The 12,376-nt window shown below is 37.2% G+C and overlaps 1 protein-coding gene across 1 annotated transcript in view; it reads right to left on the bottom strand.

The window, feature by feature from the left end:
* Window positions 1-12,376, bottom strand: part of LOC140458148 (structural maintenance of chromosomes protein 1B-like) — a 146,280-nt gene that overhangs the window by 57,532 nt on the left and 76,372 nt on the right. Inside the window, exons 19-20 of the mRNA XM_072552306.1 lie at window positions 7,906-8,004; window positions 355-511 (exon numbers count right to left, since the gene is read on the bottom strand). Of these exons, the coding sequence (XP_072408407.1) occupies window positions 355-511; window positions 7,906-8,004 (256 nt within the window). The remainder of the gene's footprint in view (window positions 1-354; window positions 512-7,905; window positions 8,005-12,376) is intronic.

Here is a 12,376-nt window from a genome sequence, read left to right on the forward strand (position 1 = left end):
TTTTTACAGGATAACACTCACTCTTCTCCCACTCTAGTACACTTTTACATTGGCTTGGCATTCCACATTCTTTATTCAGCAATTCTAAAATCTAAGTCTGCCAACCAAAGCATCATAATCAAACACCAGGAACTGCCGAAATACGAAATCAGAAGTCTAAAAAAGGGAAAAAAAATCCCACCAAGAACACATCATAAAAAAGAAATCTAATTTATTTAATTACTGTAAATCAGTAACTTCTAATATGTAGCGTTAAAGTATATTTCTGATTATAACTAAGGCAAAATTTCAATCATATTGAGATAAAAATCAGCAATTCCAAAGTCAGCTCAATACACTAAACTCTGAACCTACCAGACACTGACTCTTGAAATTTATCCCACGTGTTTTGTAGTTTTTCAACAGCTCTCAAATTTGGTGCAGCAGTTCTTTGTAAAATTGTTTCCTTTTCTTCCAATAGCTTATTTAATCTGTTCTCCTCTATCTCAATGTCCTTATGAGATGTGAGACTCTGAGAAAATTGATTAATTTATGTAGCTTGGCTTATAGTAAAAATTATTGTAAAGTAATTGATATCTAACCATGAGAATCATATAGCAATTGGGACTGTGGGAAAATCTTTAATCAGGTTTATCAAATAACTTAATACTTTTATTTAGTAGTTATTTATTTATTAACCATTATACATATCACTTCAAATATAGCATTTAACAAATACCCATAATATTAAATTGGGTGGCTTGACATTCCTCAGCAGTGTACATATACTAACAGAAGAAGTGTAAACACTCAAAATGGCATTTGTGGACAGAAACACTCTGTCATTCCCTCCAAAAATCTATTAAGTATGTGTTTCTAATAACATACAAATAAATGAATTAGTAACAGATCCAAGTGTGTTCTATTACGATCTATTCCATATCTCTGCCTACCCACCTTAACCTAAACTTTCAGCCTCTTATCAAGAGGATATCTACCTCCGCCTTGAAAAAAATTCGACATGCCTAATGCCGAATTTTTAAAAAAATCTCATTTTTAAAAACCCATTTAGTAAATTTAACTGCATAATCCTTTGTAAAACAATCTTTGATTCAAGTGTAAAGACAATATCTTTTTAGTTTTCTGCAATGTGAATGCAGACTGAAATGGGAAAAGAAGTGGTTTAAAACTAACTTGATATGTATTGTTAGTGCTGTTGACACAACTGCTTGTTCAAGCAATAGTGAAAGCCTCATTGCAGACAAGCTGGAACCAAGGGGTATGTATGAATGGAGCTTTGGCTGACAACAAGTAGCTGATTGACCTGTGGACGAGAATTCAGTTATCAATGACAAAGGCTTCTATCTAGTAACAACTATGCGACTGGTTCCCAGCTAAATACCTTGGGAATGGGAAACACAGAATCGTAGAGTACAGGAGAGGTCCTTTGGCCTATTGAGTCTGCACAAAAATGTACTCTGAAAATACATTAGTCCCACTTTGCAGCACTCAGCCGATAGTCTTGAATGTTCGGACAGTTCAAGTGCTCATCTAAGTACTTCACGCAAGTTATGAGATTGCACACCTCAACTGCTCTCCATGGTCATGTATTCCACCTCCAGATGAACATATTTTCCTCAAATGCCCTCTGAACCTAAGAAAATCATAAGATTCAGCCGAATTCTACTGCTGTTCGACCCACTTAGACTGCTCCACCATCCGATCATGGCTGATAAGTTTCTCATTCTGGATTAGTGGTGCTGGAAGAGCACAGCAGTTCAGGCAGCATCCAAGTAGCTTCGAAATCGACATTTCGGGCAAAAGCCTTTCATCAGGGCTTTTGCCCGAAATGTCGATTTCGAAGCTACTTGGATGCTGCCTGAACTGCTGTGCTCTTCCAGCACCACTAATCCAGAATCTGGTTTCCAGCATCTGCAGTCATTGTTTTTACCTACCTGATAGGTTTCTCACCCTATTCTCCTGCCTTCTCCCCATAACCTTTGATCCCTTTACTGTGATGAAGTTGAAGGCGTATACTGTACCTTTAAGAGACAGTGAATGCTGTTTGAACTGAGAGCTTACAAGTACCTGTCATGTGACTAGCTAGCAATCTCAAAGTGTACTGGAAAATTGAAAATATGTAACATTTGGCTGTGAAATAGATACCAGAGTTGATTGCTGTTTTGACAACTCACATTTTACCAGATTAAATTATGCCCCAGGATACTAAAACCCAATCAAGTATGAATTTATTGTTTTGCCAACCTCGAACCAATGAGATGATCTGATGTTTGGGGTATTAAAAAAAAAAGCAGGCATTCTGAAAGACAGGCAGAGCAATTGCCATCGAGAGATTAACTGCCATCAAGAAAGACTGCCATTCAAAAACAATCTCTATCATATGAAATACTGCATCTACGGGTAAACAGTTAGGAACCATTAGTGTAAATCTACTAGTCAAAACTTATAAGCTTCCCACACATTCAGACAGACATAGTTGGAGAAAAATGAAGCATGGATGTGATAGAACGTGATAGGATGTGCAGTAAAGGAAAGACGACAGCCCAGGGAGATCTTCAGCCAAAAGAAGTAAGACACTGACAATATGGTATTAAAATTAAGTTGATGTAATTTTAATAAGGGTTTTTTTGGAACAATATATTATTACAGAGTTGGAGGTGGATAATAAGCAGTTAAAAGAAAAGGAGGCTTAGAGCTGTGAATACTTGTTGTTTAATGTTCACTTTTAGAGTTAAGGAATAAATTGATATTATTTTCTTTAAATAGTGGAATTTAGGAGTTCTCTGTTACTCGTATGTTAACATATTAAGAGGCCAGATGAGCTTTTCTGGGTGTTTGGTTTAATTAGCAGAATGATTCAGTGCCGCTTCCTAACTCTAATCAAGAACCTCTATCTTGGCCTTAAATACATTTAATGATTTGCACACCGTTCTACAGCTGTGACCTAACCAAAGTCTTGTACACCTCCAACATAATCTCCTTGCTCTTATAATTTATGCAATGACTGACAAAGGCAAATGTCCTGTATGCCTTCAGGAATCTGTGGATAAGAAGCTCAAGAACCCTCTGTTCCTGAGCTTCCTAGTGTTATGCCATTCATTGTTTTGTGTTTTCTTTGTGCTCCTATGTTTTGTGTTTTCTTCTGAACTGCATGACCTCACACTAATAACGGTTAAATTCCACCTGCCACTGATCTGTCCGTCTGAACAATTTGTTTATATCCTCCTCTAACCTAAGACTTCACTGTCAACCATAATACCAATTTTCATGTTGTCCACAAACTTATCATCACTCCCACATTTTCTTCTGTATTACTTATAATATATCAAAAACAATAAGGGACCAGGCACTAATTCCCATAAGCACACCACTGGACATCAGTCTCCAGTCACACAAACGACCTTCTAACCATTACGTTCTTACCATTAAGTCACTTTTGGATCTTACTTGCCAAGTTACCCTGGATCCCATGTGCTTTTACCTCCTTTATCAGTTTCCCATGTGAGAACTTGTCAAAACCTCTGCTGAATGTTTGGAGAAGTCATTGGCTCACTGCAAGCTGCATTTTTTCTCTGGAGTAAAAATGGTCTTAAGTCTGAAGATAGATAGCTTGTTTTCCCTTCTGCAGTTGCTGTAAACTGTGGTCTTTGATCAGTAAGCCAGAAACTTTAGTAGTGTGAACCAGCCACTTATAGCTTCCGCAAGCAAACGAATGTATTTGAAGGAGAATCTATGATCTAATATGTCCTGACAAACCAAAAGGACCATCTCAGTGATCCTAGGAACAGGGACCACAGAACTGCCTTCCCAATCTTTCCTTCGTCCTATCACATCCATGCTTTGTTTTTCTCCCAACTATCTCTGCCTGAATGTGTGGGAAGCTTATAAGTTTTGACTAGTAGATTTATACTAATGGTTCCTAAAGGTAGGTGGGAAGTGCTTGTGATAGGTCAGTGGGGAGGATGGAATGGATAGGTGTGAAGGAAGATGGGCAGACAAGACAGGTCAAGAGGCGGTGCTGAGTTGGAGGGTTGGATCTAGGATGAGGTGGGAGAGGGGAGACTTGGAAACTAGTGAAGTTAATGTTGATGCCATGTGGTTGAAGGATGGATTTTCATACTTTTGACCCCAGAACAGCGAAGGAATGGGCATAAAATTCAAATTCAGGCCTTTGTGTAGCTTGGAAGAAAACTTGTGGGTGGTGGGGTTCAAATGCATCTTTTGCCCTTGTTCTCCAAAGTAGTAGAATTTTTATGATTGAAAGGTGTTATTATGGGAGCCTATATGAGTTGTTGTGGGTGTAGATGGTATTTGCTGCCAGTGATGAAGGGAGTGAACGCTGAAAATGTTGAAGCCAGCAGCTTTGTCCTAAATGGTACTGAGCCTGTATAGTGCTGATAAGAGCAGTATCATTGGTGAGTCAGGTGAATTACTTGCCAGAGAATTCTTAGCCACTGACCAGATTTTGTAGCTATAATGTATTTATATGGTTCTTCCAGTTTGCTTTCTTATCAAAGGTAACATCCAAATGCTGATCAAATGGGATTCTATTATTGTAGTGTAATTGAACATCATTGGGAGATGTTTAGATTCCCAATTATTGGAGTTGGTCTTTGCCTGCACTTTATATGGTATGAATGTTTTTTCTCGACCTTGCTGCAGATGAACACAGGCTATTGATAGCACAAGATAACTTATGGATATCTGGTTTTGAGTTATTAGATCTGTTGAAATTTATCCAATTTAGCACAGTGATCATCCAATTTTACCATGGAAAATCTGCAGCTGATTTAATGGTGAGGATGTTCCCATAACATCAGTTGCAGATACAATCTAACAACTATGTCCTTTACTACACAGCCGGCTCAGTCAGTAGTGGTATTATTGAGCCAATTTTTCTAATGGAGACTGAATTCCCCCATTCCGAGTACATTCTTTGCCCTTTCTACCCGCCATGTTTATTCTGACAGATGTTTAACATTGATTACTAATTCATTAACCAATTTGGAGTGATAGGAACAGGAGGAAGAGGAAAGTCATCATGCAGTCTGGAAGACTCTCGGGGCAACTCCCTCCTGGTGGTATACCATTACTTCTGGCGGATCTGCTGGATGTTCATGATATATCAAGGGATGGTGTTAGTTCCACTTTAGTTTATAACCACTTGAAGTTATCAGACAGTGAAATAGCAGCCACCCCACTATGATAACTAAAGGTTGTGAAGTGAGTCGTGCAGTACTATTCCAGCAATGATAGTTCTCAGGTTTATGTCAATAGGTTTTCTGGTACAATCTCAGTTTGTTCAATGGTTTGAAAGGCAGGAGTCGTAAATGCTTTTGACTGCTGCTAGTTCCTGCTGATCTTTTTGACAGTTGTTTTTGCCTGTTGCAATCAGCTTGACAGGTAATAAACTTATTGCACAACAATGTCTACTTTTAACAATCCTTGGGGGCATCATACCTCTCTCTTGACCTTCCCCAAGGCTGTTTCAGAACCATAGTCAAAGGATATTTTGACTATCCAAATGAATTCGCAAAATTTTGCCTTGCTCCAACCAGTTTTAATCAGAGCACAACACATTTCACAAATCATTTGCTGATTTATTTGGGCAAGACCTGCATGCATTATACACAACCCATTCCTTGAAAAGTTCTGTTTTTTTGTGAAAATCCAGTTGAAAAGCATTTAAAAATGAATGTTGATAGTTTAAGAGTAAGGCAAAATGTTGACCCCATAACAGTGAAGGAAGGGTGATAATATTCAAAGTCAGGGCTTTTGTGCGGCTTGGAGGAAAACTTGTATTATGTTAAGTATTATAGTGTGAGGTTTTTTATTTTGACAGGAAGAATATAAAGCAGAATATTATTTAAACTGCAGTACTGATGGGTATGTATGACCTTGTATGTGAATCACAATAGCTTAGCATGAAGGTATATACAAGTACCTTTTATTGTATGGGGGTGGAGTATATAAATAGGGGAATCTTGCTACAACTGAATAGGGCATTTGTGAGAGTGCATCTAGAGCACTGTGTACAGTTTTGATCTCTTGACAGTATTTACATTGGAAGCAGTTCATAAAACATAAGAAATAGAAGCAGAAATAGGCTATTCAGCCCCTCAAGCCTGCTCCATTTCTTAACAATATCATGGCTAAACTCACTGTGCTTTTAAAATCTATTTATCTTCCTGGCCCCTATAACCTTTGCTTCCCCTTGTCATTCAAAAATCTGACTATCTTAGTTCTGAATATGTACAATTATCCAGCCTTCACTATTCTTATGGACTCGAATGCTGAACACCAGCACGACTCTGAGAAAAAAACTTCCTCCACTCAATCTTAATTCCTCCTCTCAATCTGAAGAGACCACTTATTTTGAAACTATGTCCCCTTTTTTGTAGATTTTGCCTTGAGAGGGGAAATCTCTCCTGTGAAGTCCCCTTAGAATTGCTTTTGTTTCAATAGGATTATCTTTCTTTCTTCTTAATTCTTAACCTGCTCAAACTTTCCTCAGAAGATAAACACTTAATATGCCTAAACAAAATCAAATTGCTGCAAAATGCAGCAGGTCTGTTAGCATCTGTGGAGAAAAAGCAAAGTTCATGTTTCTGGTCAAGTGACCCATCATCATATGCCTAATATACCTTCCCTTGTTCCACAACCAGTTTCCTATTTTAATATTTAGTTTACTGAAAATGTGGAAATACAGAAAAAGCTCAAATGTAATCAGACACAAGAGCAGTACTTGACTAATCCAACTAAAATGCACTGATTTCTTCAGAAATGACCATCAGTATCCTTGCAATCTAAAAGAGACAGTATCTTTTTTCATAGTTCTCAGCTGATTGAGCAGATGTAGTCTATAATTAAATATAAAAGGTACTACAAATGAATTATAATTGCCATTTCAATGGTACTTGCATTTAAAAATCTATTTGTGCTTGTAATAAGTTGGTCATAAGTTTAGCCCCTAAAAGCTAACTAGTTAATTTCACTTATCGGGTTATAGTTGTGTGTAATGTTATGACTGAGGTGAGAGGAATGGCTGGCTATCAAGTCTGACTACTCTACAAGTTGAGCCATTAGTATCACTGATTTTGATTCAATCACCAAAATGGCCAACTGCTTCCCTTTTCTACTGCGAATAAAAATGAAAGAGAGTTTTACAAAGCCTCTTTAATGAGCTCAAAATTATCTATTTATTATAAAACGAAACTTGTTGTTAAGAAAAAGTGGCAGAACTGGTTAATTAACTAACCTATAATCTGGATGAATTCCCACAGACTGGCAGATTTCATGTTGACCAAATCGAATTGCCGCATATACTGTTGGAAGATCTTTTTAAATAAAGCTTCAATCTGTACAGAATTCAAGCTCAATCGAAGTATTTAAACAGTGATCTCAGAGCAGCTGTTCAGACTTTACATGGTAGTAAAAACAATGAGGTATGGAAACTTTATTGCAGTTCCAAAGTACTTTAAGCAAGAAACAGGGAGAGAGAAAGATTTGCAACCTTAATGCTGTTTTAGAGGTTTTCTCCCTTTTGACCTACACAGATTTCAGAAACAGAAATCAAGTTCACAAAGAGTTGCAAGACAATTATCAGCACAGCCCTCATACTGTCTTTAAAAGCCAGGTTTTCCAGCAATTCAGGGTAATAAATCCCATCTATTTTTCCAAAGTCACTTGATTTTCTACAAACAGCAGATCAAACACAGCTCACATTAAACTTTAAACATCATTTCCACAAAAAACCCTCTGTTCTCTTCAAAACCTTAGTAAAATCCCTTTAAATCTAGAAGTCTTCAAATAGTACAAAACTTCCAGTTTTCATACAGGCCATATATCCTCAACAAGAAGAACTGAACCATGTTTCTAATATAAATTAATATTACAATTGCTTACTTTGAGATCTGTTGGTAAACTGCTGTAGTTTATTTCAAAAGTAGCTTCCAGTTCAAAGACACCTGTCGCAGCTTGGGTACTTTCAACATCCATTAAAACCTGTAAGAAAACTCAAATTTACACCGTAATGTCTCTAAAAAGAAATAGTTCCCTCATTTTTTCCTATCTTGTACTAGATTTTTCTTTTAAACACTGTTATACAGTAGCACACAACTGTCTGTAAGAAACTTCTGTATGAAACGATTCAATGTTATCTAGAAAACCCCAAGTAACACATCACTGTTTCTATACACTTACTTGATCTATTTTGAATCTGATTAATACTTACAAGAGAACATCAAACATTGTAAAAAGAACACAACACAGATATCAAATTTAAATTTTGGTCACTTGTTCAATTGTTTCTTTAGAGGTAGAATTTTAGTATGGGTTCAAATGAAGCAAATTCACATATTTTTCTGCTTGCAAATAAAGATGTATTTTTTTCAGTAACCAAAGGTTGCAAAATTCCATAGAATTTCTGTACAGCGGAAACAAGCCATTTGGCCAATGAGTCCACACCGACCCTCTGAAGAACATCCCACCCAGACCCACTCCCCTACCCTATCCCTGTATTTCCCATGCCCAACACACCCAACCTGCACATTACTGAATACTTTGGGTAATTTAGCATGGCCAATCCACATTTGTTCCAAATATTCCATTTAATTACATATTCTGAGTTTATTTTTATGAAAAAAGGAATAGATCAGAGCCAAACAGTTGCAACAAGGAGCAATTATTTCATTCAAATCTAATTAGCCAGGCAGAACCTCATTTATTTTAAAGCAACAGAAGATGTTTGCTGATGTTTTCACAGAAAGGTGGAAGGAGGAGTGGTACTTGGTTTCATTAGAGCGCCTACTGTCTTTCAAGTTATTGCCACAATGCTTCCCTTGGCTGGAATGGTCGATGGGAATTAAATATTTGGGATTTAAACACAAGACTGTGGATTTAAGTCTTAAACCTGGAGTTGGTAACTAAAATGCATGAGTGAGTATTTCTGGTTAGAAGTTTTCACAAAGGACAAAGCTGATCCAGTCATAATTTATTATAAGACTGTTTAAGTGCTGGAGGTCATTGTCTAATTGGTTTTAGACTAACCAAGGAACATAACTGAAACTATATTCCATACAAATTATAATAGACATTGGGGTAAGCATCATCAAACGGCTATGAGATAGGGTTGGCTTTTGCAAAGGGCACGTTAAAACTAAGAATAACTAATTAATATTTGGAAAGCAGCTTTAATGTAATAAAATCTCTTAGTGAACTGCACAGGTATGACACTGTGCAACATGAGACAATGTTCGGTCAGATGGTCCAAAGTAGAACTTTAAAGAGGAAAGTGCGATAAAGAAGTAAAGGGTCGATGGAGAAATATTCCAAAATTTAAGCCTAGGCAAGTGAAGGTACAGTCACAAATGATGGGGCACTTAAACTCAAGGACAAACAGGGACCCAGAATCATAGTGAAGCAGCATTCTCAGATAGGGAGCAGAGGGATTTGAAAACAAGGGTAAAAGTTTTAACATAACGCTGTTGCTGGGAAGGAGTCAATGTAGACTAAGCACAGGTGTGACAGAGGAATGCAATATAGTGCAACTTAAGATGTGATTTTGGATTACCTCAAATTTACATAGAGTAGAACTTGGCTGATTAACTGGATGTGCATTGTAAAATTCAGATCTAGAGGTAACAAAGGCAAGAATGAGAGTTTTAGCAATTTATGAACTAAAACAGGTGATATTGAACACTGTTACAGTGGTGGAAATTAGTGGTCTTTATGACGGCAATGAATATGGGGTTAGAAGCTCATCCTGGGATCAAATATGATACCAAAGGTTGTGAACAGATTGGCTTAATATGAGGCTGTTGACAGGGAGAGGATTAGAGTTGGTATTTAGGGATTGGGATTTGTATCCAGAATTAAAAACGATGACTTACTTTTTCCCAATATTTAAATGGAACACACTTCTGATCATCCAGTACTATATGTTGGCCAAGCAGTCTGATGATTTAGCAACAGTGGAGTAGTCAAAAGAAGTGGTAAAGTACATATGAATATATGAACAAGGAACAAAAGTAGGTCACCTAGTCCTTCGAGCTATTCAGTAAGATCCTGGCTGATCTGAGTTTAACCTCAACACTTCTGTATCTCCTCAATTATCTTTCATCCTTTTGATAATCAACAATCTATTTACCTCTGCCTTAAAAAAAGTTTAAAGATTCTGCATCCATTGTCTTTTAAGGAAGGGAATTCCAAAACTCTAAACACTTAATTTTTATTAAGCGTATGGCCCTTAAATGTCTTAAATGTATGACCCTTCATGCTTAAACTATGACCACTAGTTCTAGATTATCCCACAAGAGGAAACATCCTCTGACTCTCCTACACACTAGAGGATGTTGGCTTAGCCTGTGTAGTGTTCCGTCATAAGGCAATCCATCCATTCCAAGTAGTGGTCGAGCAAATCTTACGAAGCATTAACATCTTTCCATAAGTATGGTGACCAGTATTTTACACACTATTCCAGGCGTGTCTTAACAATGGTCTATATAACTGAGACTAACCTCCCCACTCTTGCACTAAATTCCCCTCTCAATAAAACATAATATTCTATTACTTTCCTGTTTACTTGCTGTATATGAGTACTAACCTTCTGTGATCTATACATTATAACAGGTAGATCTCTCTGCATCAGAGCTCTGCTATTTCTCAACATTTACATATATGTTTTAGTTTATTCTTTCTACCAAAATGGACAATTTTGCACTTTCCCACACACTGAACCTATCTATATCCTTTTGTAGACTCCTTATGAACCCTTCACAACTCATTTTCTTACCTATCTTTGACTAATCAAAAAATTTAGCTGATTACATACTTTTGGTCCCTTCATCCAAATCATGTATAAAAATTGTAGAGGTGAAGTCTCAACACCAACTCCTATGGCACATCAGGGGTGATAAACTGTCACTCTGGAAAAGAACCCATTTATTTTACATTCTGCTTCCTGTTAGCCAGCCAATCTTCTATCCGTGTCAATATGTTAACCCCAAAACCATGAGTTTTTATTTTCTGCAATAACCTTATGGAATCATAGAGATATACAGCACGGAAACAGACCCTTTGGTCCAACTTGTCCATATCCCAACCTAATCTAGTCCCATCTATCAGCACTTGGTCCACAGCCCTCCAAACCCTTCCTTTTTATATACCCATCCAGATGCCTTTTAAATATTGCAATTGTACTAGCCTCCACCACTTCCTCTGGCAGCTCATTCCATACACATACCACCCTCTGCATGAAAAAGTTGCCCCTTAGGTCTCCTTTATATCTTTCTCCTCTATAAGGTCTAAGGAAGTGCCACTGAACAAAGATACCTTGGTGTGCAGGTTCATAGCTCCTTGAAAGTATAATCACAGGTAAGATAGGATAGTGAAGGCAGCATTTGGTATGCTTCCCTTTATTGGTCAGAGTATTGAGGACAGGAGCTGAGAGGTCATGTTGCGGCTCTACAGGACTTTAGTTAGGCCAGTTTTGGAATATTGCGCTTTGATATAACTTTACCAAATGAACAAAATTTTTACAAAGACAGTTATAAATTGATTGGAAAGGCTTTTTTGCAGAGCAAAAGACTGTGGATTGTTAATGTCTTCTGAAGTAACTTGGAAACTGACTCATGATTTGAAGATGCCGGTGTTGGACTGGGTGGACAAAGTTAAAAATCACACAACACCAGATTATAGTCCAACAGGTTTAATTGGAAGCACGAGCTTTCGGAGCGCTGCTCCTTCATCAGGTGGTTGTGGTGCACAACCACCTGATGAAGGAGCCGTGCTCTGAAAGTTAATACTTCCAATTAAACCTGTTGGGCTATAACCTGGTGTTGTGTGATTTTTAACTAGAAACTGACTCATTATTAAGAAGCTTCAATTCGGGGCCCACTAAAACACCTTCTCATGGCAAAATGAATAGATAATCAAATGACTTTAACATCATAATTGGAACATTCCAAGAACAGCTAAGTTTAAAGTGTCCCAAGGTGGACACTACAATGAACAGTATAAAATACCATAAAATATTGACTGAATTTGACTCCTGACCACAACATGTATACGATCTATAGAATCAATGAACAACTCCATTTGTGCAGATTCAATATTGGCTAGGCTATTTACAAATCAATTGTTAGTACTGAATAATGGTATTTGTATATCTAATCTTATTGTTTGGTTTTGGTAATGGCTCCTAATAATTACTGTTTGCATCTTCAGAATTTCCTCATTAGCTACACAATGATGCACTGCCTTTAGCAAAATGAATGATCTACATAATAAACTGTGACATATATGCCATTAAGTGTAAAGACAGCATGTTTACTCTTAACTGCTTAATCAAGTTCCATGTATAATGACCTTTGGCAAA

This window comes from Chiloscyllium punctatum, chromosome 32 (assembly GCF_047496795.1).
Source record: "Chiloscyllium punctatum isolate Juve2018m chromosome 32, sChiPun1.3, whole genome shotgun sequence".
NCBI classification, from domain to species: Eukaryota; Metazoa; Chordata; class Chondrichthyes; order Orectolobiformes; family Hemiscylliidae; genus Chiloscyllium; species Chiloscyllium punctatum.